General features: G+C 45.1%; 2 protein-coding genes across 2 annotated transcripts in view; both read right to left on the reverse strand.

Annotated features, from left to right (window-relative positions):
- The window catches only part of HFM1 (helicase for meiosis 1), a 3754865-nt gene that overhangs the window by 1682355 nt on the left and 2055233 nt on the right, over nt 1-17277 (reverse strand). The window lies entirely within an intron of this gene.
- Nucleotides 5006-8458, reverse strand: LOC146834672 (myb-related transcription factor, partner of profilin-like). Its single transcript, XM_085600215.1, has 3 exons — nt 8026-8458; nt 7608-7717; nt 5006-5089 (listed from the first exon to the last, which is right to left on the reverse strand). Exons 1-3 carry the CDS (start codon nt 8456-8458, stop codon nt 5006-5008), a joined length of 627 nt encoding a protein of 208 aa, XP_085456341.1.

Genomic DNA, 17277 nt, shown 5'->3' on the forward strand with positions numbered 1-17277 from the left:
TCATATACAGAAGGCTACTACATCAACTGTGTCCAATGCACATTTCATCATCGTTTTGGCTACATCTATCCTGTTGTTCAGTTGATCTCTAAGTGCATCACACACCTGACGCTGGACAGAACCAGGACTACCATCTCACACAAAGTGTGAGGTTATCTAATGTTGCAGATTAATGAATCATAACGCTGATGGAAGGTTTATCCTGGCTTATAGTTTATGGTTCTGTCAGGCCTGGTGCCAGATACACTAGTATCGGTCCAGATGTTGGCATCATGATCGACCCTGGTCTCTTGCTTTCCTTAAGTTCTAAAACTAGTTATTGTATTGAGGTTTGCAAGTGCTAAAACAACTGATTGGCACAAAGCCATTCCAGGCGACTAGCACTGCATGATGAAATGCCCAGCCCCACTTGCCTAAGGTATTGGCTGTTGGATAATAAACCTGAGGTTGCAGAGGATTTTTTCAAGAATCTCCTTCATTTCACCTTCTACTCATAGTTGCATTGGACGATGGTGAAGATCTCTTCAAATGTTTCATCTGTGGTTTCTTTCTTGAAGGGGTTCTGGACCTTAACTACAAACCTGTCTCCATCAAAGAGGTCATGAACAGTTGGGCCTCAGATATATAGGAGAGAAACGTAATGAGAACCCAACTGGAATGGGGGATACATACATATATTAAATATTGGGAAAAAAATACTGGGGGAACTGGATGGTGGTTAAGGAAAACTAAAGTTTGTTGGTGCCCTCAGGTTGGTGGGTGGTGAGATATCCCATGTATCAATGCCTGACCCTTCTTTCACTAGAAACGGAGGCAAATGGGAGAGAATATGTTTAATGATTCTATGTAACTATGCTAAATGATGTGTTGAAAGTTTACATTTGGATAAGTATTTGGAGGGGGTAGAAACAAGACGAGTATTTTCTGACCACCGTGGGTAAAATATGATCTTTCTGTGTTGGATGCAATGTTTTTTCATCTTATGACAGTGAGAAATGCAATGAAGAATTGAAATACAAGCAGCCTGGCTTCTATTTTATAGCTGTAGGTATTCATTTGCAATAAATAATTAATGTATGAATTAATCTATACCACCGGTGATATCTCCGGTTACTTTCCTGTCCATTGTCTAGATATTGCATCCTACCTACCAGACACATCAAAATTGGAAATCTGGACATGGGAGTAACCCCAGAAATTGTGAACATTTTCAATGAATATCCTTAGTTCTACAGTGTGGATTTCATAAAAGTTGGAGGCAAACCCTTACCCACTAACCTAGGTTGCATGCTTCATCTTTGAGTTTGTCTCACCCATCCAACATTCTTCAGGGGTCAGATTGGCTTCCAAGTATTTTAGGGAGTACTCATAAGGTATGTCAGGTGTATGAATCTTGAAACCCTCGGTGTTAACCAGAAATCGTACTTGACAGACGTTAGTGTCCAGTGGCCAAATTAACCATCCATTCCAATTGGGGACAGATTAATTGAATGTGCCATTACGCAGCATGGTATCTAATGTATCCTCACTGTAGTGTGAAATTGTGTCCAGTTTTGAAAACATGCAAATGTGGGAATTTGTGGTGTGGTCAAATATTTCAGCTTGGCTATTCCAAGACATGGAGTTTGTTGCACACATTTGCTCAGGAAAATCATTTGTTGTGGTATCAGGCATGCTCTAAACAAAGCCTCAGTTCCCTGAACCTGCCAGTCTTTTGTCCCCTAAATAGACTTTACATCTATAGTATCCCTCCAAAAGTCAAAACCTTGTAGAGACAGCTAGGAAAGAAAAGAGGCAGGATAAATCAGCTTGGTGTCAGTTAGCATATTTTTTTTGCAGGTGACGGTGCAAGCCTAAAAAAATATGGGGCCGGGTCAGATGTATCATAACCATAAAAATAAGCAAAGTTCTGCGCAAATGTTTTTTAACTACCACGTGGCGGTGTAGGGCAATGTTCTCATTGAATGCAATTTTAAACAGCATGTCGAACATTTGTTTTTTGTAGAAAATGATGACCATAACGGTGAAAACAAAACATGTTGTCTTAATTAGATGTACCATTATACAATTCATCAGAGGAAAACACAGTTGAATGCTCTAGATCTTCTAGCAGTTCATGCACTGTATCATGTCTCAATCGTCAGAAATAGTACTAGGAGAAATGATATCAATATTGACTAAATATTATATTTGTAAAAGGTCAGTGGGGCCACACACAGCATAAGATACTCTATTCCAAACAATCCCCTTGGGAACTGAATCTGCTGAAATGTTCACCAGGGAAAGGCCTCTTTGTTCATGGTGTGATGATGTATGTTGTTTGAGTACCAAGTTCACTAGTTGTACTGTGTAAGATAGAGTCCATTTAGAAGCAAGAAAAAGACTGTCACCAAGCCAGTCCCGAGGACCAGGGAACAACGACTCAATTGTAATCCAAAAATGTAACCAAGGAGAAATAAAGAATGTCCTGTTCAGATAAAAGATAAAAAAACACGCACTTTCAGCCTGAAAGGGAGTGGTGGTGGTTGTGGTGGTGGATCCGAGGTGTTGGAAAGGAAGTCCTCAAAGTCAATGAAGTAGTCAGCGGCAGTCCTCTCTATTTTTGGCAGTGCCGCAAGTTTTGTACAACTGGGAGGTACCTCAATCTGTGGTATATTGACGTGGGCTGTGTTCTTCTCAGATTTCCAAATTGAAATCTGTTTTTCTGTGCTAGTTGACTGTACAAGTGTTGTAGTTGTAACAGGTAAAAGACATACTTCATTATTGTTGATTGTTGTCTCTCATTTGAGAGAGGATGCTTCTTCAGTTATTAAAGCTTCCATCTGAACTTCCTGTACAGTAGCGAGAGGAGGCAGGTAGCTACCCAGGAGTCCACGTGGCTTACTGTTGAGAATCGGCTACATAGTGTGGTTTGATCAGATCAATGGAGACAAATCTTTTGTCTTTGCGACCTGCAAGGGGCGGAAGAAGTATGGTTCTGGTCATTTCAACAGCCAGGACAGGTAAAGGCGCTCTGTGGGATGGACCAAACTCTGTTTTGTCCACAATTGTTTTCCCTGACCAGATCCCCAACTTTCGGGTTCCAGTCAGGCGTCACCGGGACTACCTTCACTTCTCCAGTGGTGGTGCATTTTACTTGGACGTTGCTTTGTTCATCCCGGAATTCTTTCAGTTTCTGTGAAACAGCAAACATTCATTGATGTCATATGGTGTTTCCGCCATCAATGTGCTGGGATTGGCGAGGGCTGGCGCCTACATCCTTACCCCAAACAGAATTTCATAGAGAGCCAGACACCCCAGGGAGTTTCTCGGTACGTTGTTGAGTGCCTTCTGGACCCCATATAGGTGATAGACCCACCTTCAAACTGAGCCGAGTACCCTTGCTGTAAAGACTGCTTTATGTCACGTTTTTTTCCACTTCACAACCGCATTTCCCTTTTTGGAGAAATGCAGGGTCACACCCAAACTTCCCATGGCCTCTTGTAAGCCCTAGAGCTAAAGGCCGGACCCTGGTCGGTATGTAATTTGCCTACTGCGTATGTCCCAATAAAGACTTGCAGATTCTTTATAACAGTTCAGGCGTCAGCTGACCGCTGTGGCCATACCCACAGTAATCACTGCTACCAAGATGTACTTATAAGTAACCCTGGGCATAGTTCGCGAAGTAGCACTACGCGAAGCTACGCAAAGTGCACTTCACACTATGCGAGCTACGCGTAGCACTTCACAAACTGCGTAGTACCCTGTTTGCACTGTGCAAGAAGCCATTTTCAATGATTGCACAGTGTGGACAATCATCCGGCACTGTGCAATCATTGAAAAGGGCATCTTGCACAGTGCGAGCTGTAGTTTTCTGCCGCTCGAGTAGAATTTTACTCGAGCGGCAGCTTTCTTAACGCGGACTGGTAGTTTCTCATCGTGAGCGGTCGTGAGCATACGCGACCATTCGCAATGAGAAACCTGACCTCCTCGCGTTGAGAATCTCGCCGGGATGTTGATTTTCCACGCTCGCGATCGGCAACTTGATGTTGCTGATCGCGAACAAGGAAAAAGTCTCGCCGGGATGTCATTTTGCTTGCTTGCGGTCGCCAACTTGATGTTGAGGACCGCGAGCAAGCAAAAAAGATTGCTGCACTACGCAATGCTACGCTACGCATGTTTGCACTGTGCTACGTGCAATTCGCATAATGCGAAGTAGCGCAAACTTCGCAAACTACGCGAGCATAGCGTAGTGCTTTGCCCAGTCTTACTTTTAAGCCCCATCTGATGACAGAGGGACACAATGGTCCAGATAGACAAAAGCAAATGGCTTGTTTGGTATCAGTAGATGTGTTAGGGGTGGAGCATTATTGTGGAACCCTTCATCTGCTGGCAGATGTCACATTTAAGGACAAAATCCTTCTTCTGTTTGTAAAGACCTGGCCACCAATAGTGCTGCTGCCATATTGAAATTATAGCAGCCACCCCCTCATGTGAAGAAGCCAGACCCTTGTGTGCAGCCAATATTAACCCATGCCAGCGAGTGTTTGGAATTGCTCTATTCACCACTCCAGGGATGTGAGCATATGGTATGTTTTGTGCATCTATCTTGTAGGAGTACTTAAGTGGAAAGCCTTTCGATAGGTGGGTGTTGTTGCATGCACTTTGACAGTCACCATGATGTCTCTGTCTATCCTCATGCTAGAACGAGTAAGTGCAGCAATCGCTGCTGTGCAAATTGTTGCGTTTGTGGCTTCATCAGCCATGGAATTCCCTGCAAGGTAAACGCCAACAAGTTGATGACTCAATGTGTGTATTACCTGAGTCTGTGGCTAGCAATCTTTCAGCTTTGCCACCTTTTCCCAAAGCAACTTGTGCTTTATTGTGCAACCTTTTGAATCTCTGAATACATTCTGGCTCAAATAGTGCAGGTATTAATTATCGGACTGGACATAGTAGTCTGAATCACACACTATAAAAGTGGGGAATCTATGATCCGTATTTTCTAATGTCAGAATTACAGCCTTTAGTTCTGCCAGGTGCACTGTGCAGTCATCAAGTGACTTCCTGTAGGTTTGTTCAGGATGGAATTCTCCATTGTGCATGCACCCTTTAACAAGGGCACATGAAGCTGAGTATTAGTGGTTAGTCCCCACGGGAGGCTGGGCAGACCAACCAGTATACATGATATAGGGGCATATGTATGAAAGCAAAAATTAGTCGCAAACGCTGCGAATCGCAAAAAACAGCGTTTGCGACTGATTTTTCGCTATTTCATATGTATGACACATTTCCAAACTGAAAAATAAGAAATCGCTAAATTAGCGATTTCTTAGGCTGCGAAACAAGAAAACTGTGAATTTCCTAGCGAATACCTAATTTGCGATTCCTTAGCGTTGCGAATATCGCTAACAAGAAATCGCTAGCTAAGAAATCGCAAACACATGTATGAAAAAATCGCAAATTGCGATTTCACGAAATTCGCTAATTAAGAAATCGCAATTAACACCAATTGCTTGCAGGTGGTAAACTGGTGCAAGGTACAAAAACCAGCCCACAATGCAACAAACACACCCACAATGGCTGCAATGTACGTGATAGCCAGGAGGCTGCGTATTCGGGCCCTTGCACACAGGAGAATGAGACAGGAACGTATCTTCAGGCTGCGCATCACCCTGTTACAGAACACTGAAGAGGAGATCTATGACAAGTACAGACTGCACCCACAGACCATAATGGACCTGATTGAGGAGCTGAAACCCCACTTGGAGCACCCTACTCGCAGGACACAAACAATTCCCACACATGTGCAGGTCCTGTGCTCCCTGCACCTCCTCGCGTCAGGGAGTTTTCAACGGGTCATAGCGGAGGTTGGTGGTGTGTCACAGAGTGCACTTTCGCGCTTCTTCCATGCCTTCCTAGATGCAATGCTACTGAGGCTCCCACATCACATTTACTTCCCCACCACCCAACAGGCATTACAACAAACGATACTGGACTTCTACCAGATTGCACGTTTCCCCCACGTCATCGGCTGCATTGACGGGACCCATGTGGCCATCACACCCCCAGCAGAAACTGAATATGTCTACAGGAATCGGAAATGCTACCATTCCCTCAACATACAGATTGTGTGCAACGCTAAGTATCACATCACCGACATCGTAGCCAAATACCCCGGCAGTACACATGACTCCTTCATCTTCCGACACAGTGGAATACACAGACGTCTGAGTGCTGGAGAGTTTGGGGAGGGGTACCTGCTCGGTAAATACATTGCACACATCAATACATCCACTACATCAGTTGAGGGGGGGGACATTGACTCACCTATTGTGTTTTTTTCCATGCAGGTGACAGTGCCTATGCAGTGCGCGACTTCATCCTGACCCCATACCTGGATCCTGCAAATGCAAGTGAGAGGAGCTACAACAGGGCACACAGATCTACACGCTGTGTCATTGAGCGAACCTTCGGAATCCTGAAGAGCCGCTTCCGGTGCCTGCATAAGAGTGGAGGCGCACTGCAATACAGCCCTGAGACCTGCTGTAAAATCGTGGCAAGCTGTGCAATGCTACACAACATGGCAATGAGGAAAGGCACCACAATTGATGTGACCGATACAGACACATCGGATGACGAGCGCCCTGCTCCCCCTGCCAGACCAGCACCAGGAGTTGGGGCAGCTGCTGGACGCCAGAGACGGACTGAGATCACACAAAACTACTTTTAGGTGAGTATTGAGGAAATGAGACTACAAAGCCTGATGATGTGTCAAGTGTTTAATCACACTTAACATGAAAGAAAATGTAATTGTCCCCAGCACATGTTGTACACACAGTGCAGAGAAGGCACAAGAAATAGGGCAAACAGCCTTTTGCGGGTTAATGCACCCGTGTTGCAGTCAGTGTCCCCGCAGATGATCACCTCCGTCGGTGCCGTCCAGGGTGGTTGACCCCCATGGTGCGCCCTTGGCCTGCTACCTGTCTGCCACTGCGGCGTCTTTCACCTGGCAAGGTTGGAGTGATGCTGCTGCGACTCGATGTGTCCTCACTCTCAGCAGAGGCCATTAGTGCGCTGCCACCTGCATTGGCTGTCTGCAGCTGTTCCACAGCAGTGGTCACCTGCGCCAGCCCTCGCGCTATGTCCTGGCAGCAATGTGCCATGTCCACCTGCATCGTTACGCTTCTGCGTGTGAGTGCGCTGGTGGTGGTGCAGAGGCGGTTGACTGCCTTGGTATAATTGTGTAGCCGTGCATTGGCACGTCGTCCAGCCCTGTCATTGGCAGCTTGGGTGTCCCTCAAAGTGGCACAGAGCTCTCGTATTGCCGCTACCATGTTGCGATTGTCCTGATGTAGGCGGCCTAGCTGGCGATTCATTGACCGCATTGCCTTGCTTTGCAGGCGCTGTTCCTGCAACATGCACTGTTCCAAGCCGGAGAACACGGTGCCTTCTCCTTCTGTTGCAGTGCTGCTCCTGGGCCTTGACCTGGAAATGGCCTGTTCCCTTTGCCTTGGTGTTGGTGCGTCATGACGGGGCATGTCTGTCACACCCTGACTCCCCTCTCTCCTGTCGGTGTCATTGCCTGTTGCTGGGACTTCATCCTCAAATGGAGGCAGTGGGGGCACATGTGCGCGCTTCCTGCGCTGAATTGGCTGCTGCTCTGTCTCATCGCTGGAGTCCGCAGGGTCTGCAGGCTCCTCTCCCTCAGCGCTGTCTTCTTGTGGCATGGCGTGTGCTGTGGATGTAAAGGGGACTATATGAGTTTGTGTTACTGTCTGCATGTGGCACTCAATAAAGTTACAAATCTTTGACGGCTAATCTCTGACACATTTCTATTCAATGATCCCCAAAACACATATGTTGCATTTACTTGTGATGGTGTCATGGACACACAGTCAGACACAGTACTACGAGTACCATGATGCATTGCTGGGTGTGCTGTAAGACCTGGGCTGGATTGGCATGTTGGGAGTTAACTATGCGCATTTGGGGGAGTGTGCAAGGGATGGGGAGGAGTGCAGGGTGATTTGGCATGCATCTTACCTTGTCTGCTGGATGAGGGGTCGGAGCTGTCGATTGCAGCCACACCACCAACGCTCTCAGGCAGGAGGGTTGACTCCACAAGCTCCTCATGGGGGGTTGGCTGCTCTGCAGTGGATGGTCCTCCTCCAGTCTGACTGGCATCCTTGAGTCTGGCTGCCACCCTCTCCTTGGACCTCTGGCGCATATCATACCACCGCTTGCGCAGCTCCTCGATGGTGCGTGTGGTGACTCCAACAGCATTCACCTTGCTCTGTATTTCCAGCCAGATTTTCCTCTTCCTGGCCTCTGGGACTTTGAGTGCCTTCTTCCCAAACAGGAGCTCATGGCTGCAGACCATCTCCTCAATGAGGACCTCCTGCTCCTTTTCTGAAAACTTGTGTTTTCTCTTTCTTTTTTCTGCATCTTTGCCCTGCTGGTTTTGTTTGGGATCCATTGCTGGTTGCTGTCTCCAGGAAAGCCTCCTCACACTCCACAAGCAGCCTCTGGGTGTGGCTCAGGTGAGCAGGTGCAGGCAATCACTACAGTTTCCTGTTTGTGATGTCATCAGCCTGCACCAGGCTTGCAGATTCCCGTTTTTGCGATTTCTTAGTTAGCGAATTTCGCTATTAAGAAATCGCAATACGGGATTCTGCGAATTATTTGCGATTTTTAAGGAATCGCAAATGATTAGCGATTTATTTTATACATCCCGTTTAGCGAATCTGATTTTGCGAATCGCAAATTCTCGCAATTTGAGATTCGCTTAAGGGGAGTTTGATACATATGCCCCATAATCATAGCAATCTAGAGGCATTATTTCATTAGGTAGAGGGTATACTTGTTCATACTGCAGAAAAGCTTCTGTTTGTAATGTATAATTAAATCTGTAGTCTACATCTGTTGTTGTGAGTGAGTTAGCCCATTGTATCCATTGTGGATGTAAAGACTTATCGTTCGAAACACTTGCTTTGGTGAAGGCCTCGAAGGTAGGCACCGGGATCACATCAATTATGCATGTACCTTGAGCCAATGCTCGCTCTCTCACCACAGCTGTCTGTACTGCTGTCAGGATTTTTTCAGTAGGTGCAAAACGCTTTTCAGCATTAGTGTATAAATGAGATTTATATGCAGTTAGTATTGTGTCACCTTCATTGAACCTGATGTAATTGTACACTGGTCTTCCTGCGATGACGCAGATCACCAGGTTTGTTGTGTTAACATGTGTGCGTAAATGTTTGGAAGCTATCATGTCAGTTTGCATGGAACGTCAAATATTTGTGTGTTCCTGTGTTCCATGTGCTTGAAAAGTCTGGATGTATCGAGTCGTAGAATGGTTTAACCCGTTCGGCATAATCTGTAATGTATCTTTTGCCAAAATTTAGGAATACCAATATGGACTGTAGTCTTTTCAATGTTGTTGGTGGTTAAAGCAGCGCACCTATCTATAAGAAGTGTGTTGCAAGGCTTTTTCCTTCACTTGACAGCGCATATCCCAGAGAAAGGACATTGAGGTGGGAAATTTTTGATTTTGAAAAAACTTGATGTATATCCCCTGTGAGCAAACTCTAAAATTGTATGATCTACTCTTGTCAAGTGTTCCACGAGGTCATTATTCATCAAATATATGTCATTGACATAGAAAAATGCCTGGTCATCCAAATTTTGTAGTAGCTCTGTTACTCAAGTCTGGGACCCTGAACAAATAGAGGAATTTGGGGAGAATATTCATCTTAATTTTGTTACTTCACCCAATAATCATAAGTGGTGACTTGTTCCAGGATTTTAATTTGGAATTTACCGCAAAGGTTTGTAGTTCAATTTAATGATATTGAAAACCTCCGGACATAGCTTGATACCCAGATAAATTGCAGTAGTAGTTATCCTTGGGGTAGGAGAATCTGGCTTAAAATTCAGGAGCATTAGGATTTTGGATGTATTAAGTTTGTACCCCGATACTTTGTCAAACCTGGCTGCCTCTTTGGCAACCTGTTTGGTTGCTATTAAAGGATCGGAGGAAAAAACTGCCACATCGTCGACACATACAGCCAATTTCAGCTGTTGCTCTCCAACAATCAGAGGTTGAATACATGCATTCCTGCAAAATGTATGCAGATATGTCTCTATATAAAGAGCGAACAAAAGGGGGAAGAGCGAGCATCCCTTACGGGTGCCTCGAGATATCTGAAATTGAATATAGCAGTTCCCTGCAAGGACTACCCTTGCCCTGGATGTCTTATACAAGGCTTGGGTCAGATAGATAAAGCTTTCGCTAACACCAAAGGCCCACATTGTAATCCACATAAAGACCCATGCAACACAGTTGAAGGCTTTTTCTGCATCTAAAAGGATCACACCCATATTAATGTAAAGCCTCCCAGCAACATCAAAAGCTGTGATTGCCATGTTGGTATGGCTGCTGGAATCTCTTCCTGGAACAAATCTGTGTTGTTGTGAGGAGACGAGGAGAGAGATTACGGGGGCCAAACGCATGACCAGAATTTAAGCAAACCATTTTGCATCTGTATTAATCAGGGATATGGGCCGACATGACCCCATATCCTCCGAAGGATTATCTTTTCTTTAAAATACAGTAATGTTGGCAATATTCCATGTACGCGGGGCATCCCCCATACAAATGTGGTGAGCCACCTTGAGGAATTCCACAGTAAATATGTCTTTAATACCTTGTAGAACCCCAAAGGTATAGCATCCTCGCTTGCCGCCTTACCTGTTGGCAAAGCCATTAATGTGACATCAGCCTGCATATCATTTGCCTGATTTTCCCCCAGGTGAGTTAGGCTACACTGCGGGATATACTCCAAGCAGCTGGCCTGATCTATAATCTCTGTCTGACTGTATGATTCCTTATACAACCAGGCAAACTGTTCCAGAATTGTCAAAGGAGTGGTTTACAGCTTGCCATCTCACCCTTAATTGCCCATTTTGCGCACTTTGATTGTCGGTCTGTATTTTGCATACCTAGCGGCTGCCTGATCTTTTAGCCTATGCTCAAGAAGAGACATTTTCTCCACTGGCTGGGGAAAAAACAGCTGCTTATCTGCCAGGCCTTGCGAGATTTTAGAAGCAGGTAGTATTTCAAGTTGTAAAATAGCTTGGCGAAGAGTGTGGGCCTTCTCCAAGGTATCTCTATTTTGCTTATCCGCATGCTGCAGAGTGATACCCCTGACATATGCTTTCATTGTGTTCCCGATTTTTTTCGGTGGAGCTGTATTCGTATTGACCTGGAGGAACTCCCTAAGTAAGCCTGATACATGAGTTATAAAGTCGTCATTTGCGAGCAGATGCCGGGGAAATGAAAACTTAGTACGGATGCCCCTGTCTCCAGCTAAACCAATTGAAAACATAATCATATTATTGTCTAAGACAATCCTGGGACATACCTTCATCTCTATACTATCCAGCAGGGACCTCCCAGTAAAGACCATATCGATCCTAGAATAGTGCCTGTGAGGCATGAGTAGAAAGTATAACCAGGATCGGCCGGGTATAGGGTGCGCTATGAGTCACATAAACCATGCAGCTGAATAAGATTCCTAAGTGAAGCCCTAATTCTGGGTTTACCCAAGATGGCAGTACGATCTGTAGTTTCTATACTATAATCAAATATGCAATTAAAATCCCCCATTACAATCAGTTACCCAGCCCAATTCAATAACTCCAATGACAGCATGTCTAATGCTTCTGGGTCATTAATGTTAGGGCCATAGCCCACGCATTGGACACATTTCATAGAGTTTAGTAGTAAATGAGCAAGAACCCACCTTTCCCTAGATTCAGCGGCAGTTCTAAGAACTTGGCCACTGAAGTTCTTATCAGACATCAGTGCAAACTCATGTATCAAAATTGATTGTGATGTGCAGATAACTACATCATATCCTAGTTGCTTAAATAGGGACCTATCCTTGTATGCTAAGTGGGTCGCAGTCAGAGCTACCAGTTGGGGTTTATATAAACCAATCTCCTTCCAAAACAATTTTTCGCTTACTATGCATGTTGATTCCAGATACATTCCAGCATTCACATTTAATCTGAGCCATGGAAACGAAAGAATTGTAGCGACTCTGCCGTGATCTTGTAACTTTTGTAACTCTAAATTATTGTTCCACCACCTTAAAAAAAATACAAATAGTAATCTTGTAGGAGTACTTAAGTGGAAAGCCTTTCGATAGGTGGGTGTCGTTGCATGCAGCTTTGACAGTCACCATGATATCTCTGTCTATCCTCATGCTAGAACGAGTAAGTGCAGCAATCGCTGCTGTGCAAACTGTTGCTTTTGAGGCTTCATCAGCCATGGAATTCCCTGCAAGGTAAACGCCAACACGTCGATGACTCAATGTGTGTATTACCTGAGTCTGTGGCTAGCAATCTTTCAGCTTTGCCACCTTTTCCCAAAGCAACTTATGCTTTATTGTGCAACCTTTTGAATCTCTGAATACATTCTGGCTCAAATAGTGCAGGTATTAATTATAGGACTGGACATAGTAGTCTGAATCACACACTATAAAAGTGGGGAATCCATGATCCGTATTTTCTAATGTCAGAATTACAGCCTTTAGTTCTGCCAGGTGCACTATGCAGTCACCAAGTGACTGCCTGTAGGTTTGTTCAGGAAGGAATTCTCCATTGTGCATGCACCCTTTAGCAAGGGCACATGAAGCTGAGTATTAGTGCTTAGTCCCCATGGCAGGCTGGGCAGACCAACCAGTATACATGATATAATCATAGCAATCTAGACCCATTATTTCATTAGGCAGAGAGTATTCTTGTTCATACTGCAGAAAAGCTTCTGTTTGTAATGTAGAATTAAATCTGTAGTCTACATCTGTTGTTGTGAGTGAGTTAGCCCATTGTATCCATTGTGGATGTAAAGACTTAGCGTTCGAAACACTTGCTTTGGTGAAGGCCTCGAAGATAGGCACCGGAATCACATCAATTATGCATGTACCTTGAGCCAATGCTCGCTCTCTCACCACAGCTGTCTGTACTGCTCATTTTTTCATTCACATTTAAACTGAGCCATGAAAATGAAAGAATTGTAGCGACTCTGCCGTGCCCTTGTAACTTTTGTAACTATAAATTATTGTTCCACCACTTTAAGAAAAATACAAATAGTAAGCCTCAGATAAATTGGCCATACTTTGACCATTTTCACTCCCCCCACAAACCACCCGTCGCTGAGGCAGGGTCACCAGCCGGAGACATACTGTTATAGTTTCGCCCCCACACTCCCCATCCCTCAACTCACCCAAACCCCCCACTCCTCCCAGTACTTTTGAGAAGGAACCAGCCTCCCCCTTTCTGGCTGTCAGCTGGAGACAGCCCTATGGAGTATCGACTTCCCACTCAAGCCCTGAGCAACCACCTGACCATTCCATGCAAGAAAGTAAAAAGACCAGTGAAAAGAAATATCACACCCTGCTAATATATCCTATTCAGCTAAAGGATGTTAGTGCCCAGATCATGAACCCATCTTAAAAAAGAAGTGTACAGCCCCAAGACACAAAGGAGATGGATGAGAAAAATCTCAGGGCATAGAAGTACGTAAGAAAAAAATAGCCTATGCTCAATTAGGAGCCCAGCTCAAAGTTACTGTTATTTTCCTGTTCCCAGGTGGGCCACGGCCTGCTTAGTGTCCTCCTTAGAGTAACACATCTGAGTTCACCCTTCTTTTATGATTTTGAGGCATGCTGGTTCCTGCATGAAGACTTGGGCCGCTACAGCCTTGAGAGGATCTATAAGTTAGCGCTTCTTCCATCTTTGATCTATTATAGACTAAGAGATCAGACCGAGCCACGAATTACATTGCCTCATTCCGAGCGGGGGTGGCAGGACGTGCTTTGAGAGAAATTCCCTTTCTCAGAAAACAATTCCGGACGTATATTAAAATTGGACGAGGCTTTGTCATATTAGCATTGGAGGAGTTTCGAATAAGCAGAAGGTGATGAGCACGTTGGGTTTGAAAGTCTCAATCCCAATCCATAAGGTCTGGAAAGGCCCTCCCGAACAGTTGTACCAGATATTGCCGGGGGTCCGAACTTTCCTTCCTCTCCAGGATTCCAAATACCCTTAAGTTGTTTCTTCTCTGGTAGTTTTCTATGTCTTTGATTTTTGTTTAGAGATATTCCAGCTGAGAATCATAGCTCCTGATTGCCTTGACTGTGGCTGATGTGACCTCCTCAGTACGAGCAACTCTCTTCTGCAGCTCAGGAAGTTCCGTTATGAGAGTAGTAATCTGCCCCAAGACCTCATCCAAGGATTGAACCTTCGCATTATTTGCATTAGCCTGAGCATAATGCAGCTGAGCCTCTGAACGCTGGGTCTGAAGGGCTTGCAGAATTAATCTTAGTGAGGGTTCCAGTAGGTCATCATTCTTGGAGTCCGAGGGCAGGGAGTGGTCCAGAGTAATGTCTGAGGGTATGACAGCTGTGCAGATTGGATTTGAAGTGGAACACTTGCCGAGTGAGTGTTATCTAGCGGGCAGTTTATCAGCCCCTGACCCTGGAAGTACTGATGACAGGCAGGAAATAAGTGTTTTTACCTCCCCTTTTGATGTGACCCACTTTCTGAGCAGGATACTCCTGACACCGTGGTTGCCGCCCTTACTGGGCTGACGCTGCCTGGAGGGTTTGGAGGATTTGGGCAATTGGTACAGCTGGGCCAAGTCTGTGCACTACTTCAACGTTTTAGAACTGTCCTGATTCTGCTGAGCATGGTGCAATATGCCCCCCTGCGGGGATGTAGGAGCTATCGGATGGCCACTATCTACATTGGGGACTGAGATATCAATTGGAGTGGTGGGGGTTGTATATTCATCACCGCAGCGTCCCCTTGAGGGAATATTAGCACTGTCATAGCCCTAATCCACCACCGTTTCATCATGCTGAGTTTCGTTGTCCCCCTCACAGCCTTCGCCCTCTGTGGCCTTCATGTCTGCGGACGTACCCCCATCCTGGGCCCCTGGAGCTTTAAAAACAGTACTCACCTTTAGCAGCTCAGATAGTCCAGTTTCAAGAGGCCCGGCAGGTGGTGCAGTGTGTCCTACGTCTGTCACAGGATTGTCTGCAGCTCCGCCTTTTGTCTGGACTTCAGCACGCAGAGGATATCCTGCTGCAACTGCTGTCATTATTGTGTCTGCCAGCGAGGATCCCTCACCAGAGGTTGCCAGTTCTGTGGCCGGAATCTTTATAAGTTCCCTCATGACACCTGACTGTAGTAATTTTAATTTGGGGTGCCCGACTTGCTTATTTTCCAGCTCAGGTAATGTAGTGATTGGCTCCCCCCCACCTTGCAGCAGCTGCTGCTGCTCCTGCTGCTCCGGTGCTTCAATAGCGCGTGTCTTGCCCCCCCCCCTTCGAGCTCCGCAAGGGCCATTCCCCTTTTGAGTGGCCATTGAGCCAACCAAGCTGGTACCCTCGAAGGTGGGCTAACTGAATTGCGGCCCACCCAGATTAGCCAAAGGCACTAATGCGGCTAAAACCTCAGCGGCTGCACAGCTGTAGCATCAGGGTTGAGAAGAAAGCTATCAACTGGACTGCTCAGTGTTTCGAGCGAGCAAGATTGAGCCAGACGATCATTCGCTCAGCGCTCATGAATGCGGCACAATGGATGACGGCAGTCATGGAGCTATGGGGTGGAGCGGCTCTTCACAGCAGGCTCAACTCGCCATCTTCCTTCCTGTCGTCCACATTCGCAATGCATGTGATACACTTTGTGTCATAAAATTGCTATGTGAATTGAGATGGCATATTGTGCAGCAGAATTATGAAGTAACATACAATGAAGACTGGTAAACTGTATGTTGACGTGAGCTCTTTAATGAGCAAATTTCAATACAGAAAGTAAAAAATAAAAGAATAGTTGCCAGGCAAGGTAGGCCTTTTTTCCTTTAACAATATGGCTTTACAATAAAACTTGTACTCCTGTTTCAAAGAATCTACTAGCAGATGCCTTAGCTCATAGATATCCTAAATCTTTACTCACCTATTATACCCTCACGTCAAGTAAGAGGAGTACTTCAATCCTTCCTAGAAATAATGAAACTAAGGAACAACTAAATCCCAAGCAATTAAAAACTTACTTATTGGCACTCTTCTCAACATGAGATATATTTTAAAAGCAGCTTGCCAAGCACCACAATTGCTCCTCATTTAGTGTTACTCAGCATAAAACAAATGTCCAAGAATACACATTTTCTGTGCCAATACTGAGTGGTGAACACTTGATTAATTATGAGTATGAACAATGTTGACGACAACATCTATAAGAATCCATTGGGAGGACTGGTTTAGATAGTCAGGTAGGCAGTGCACTCCCATTTCTCACTGTTTAAATATGTTATTATTAATTTACCATTCTAAGAAGACTGATAACTATTTACCATTTCAAAACGATACGTCTACCTACTGAGACAGACCGAAAGTGAGGAAAAGGGTCCTAAATTCAGGTTTCGAAAGTCTGTCAAAAATTTCTTACCAATTTCCGCAGAAGGGTAACATGGTATACCTGTTCTCTTTTTTCCTGTGGCATTGCTCTTTAGTACGTGACTGGCAAGACACCTTGTAGGATCAAAAAACTGCTCTTTTCAACTGGTTTGTAATGTCTTCTACTGAGGGAAAGAGAATAGCTACTTTATTTTCTTGTTTACGTTCTGTCAATTGAAATCTTATTTTTCTTTGCTATGTGCCTTAAACATAACACTCCTCCTGAGGCTTGAGCCGGGAGAGCGGGACTACAGATTTAGAGCAGAGCAAGGGCTCCTTGACAGCGGTACCATACTCTTTTTAAGTATTTTGATTTGCGCTTTTGCACATGGGAATGACAAGCATTTCCTGAATGCTTGAAAAACTTTTTATATGGTTGAAGGGCTTTTTTTAAACATTTGTGTGATTTTTAAATACTTTGGGATTCTGTTAACATTTGGGGCACTTTATGCTCACCAGCATGCTGACACCCGAGCAGTTACTCATGACGTGTGCGTGCTTCGAGGGCTGGCAGAGGCGGCCATCTTGGGGGACCTTAGGTTAGCAGCCTAGCACTTTAGACGCCTGGCTATTTAGGGAGACACTGGCGCGAGCGCGCCCTAACACTTCTCCTGAGGCTTGAGCCGGGAGAGCGGGACTACAGATTTAGAGCAGAGCGAGGGTTCCTTGACAGTGGTACCATACTCTTTTTAAGTACTTTGATTTGCGCTTTTGCACATGGGAATGACAAGCATTTAATGAATACTTTTAAAACTTTTTATATGGTTGAAGG

This window comes from Triturus cristatus, chromosome 4_2 (assembly GCF_964204655.1).
Source record: "Triturus cristatus chromosome 4_2, aTriCri1.1, whole genome shotgun sequence".
Classification (NCBI taxonomy): Eukaryota; Metazoa; Chordata; class Amphibia; order Caudata; family Salamandridae; genus Triturus; species Triturus cristatus.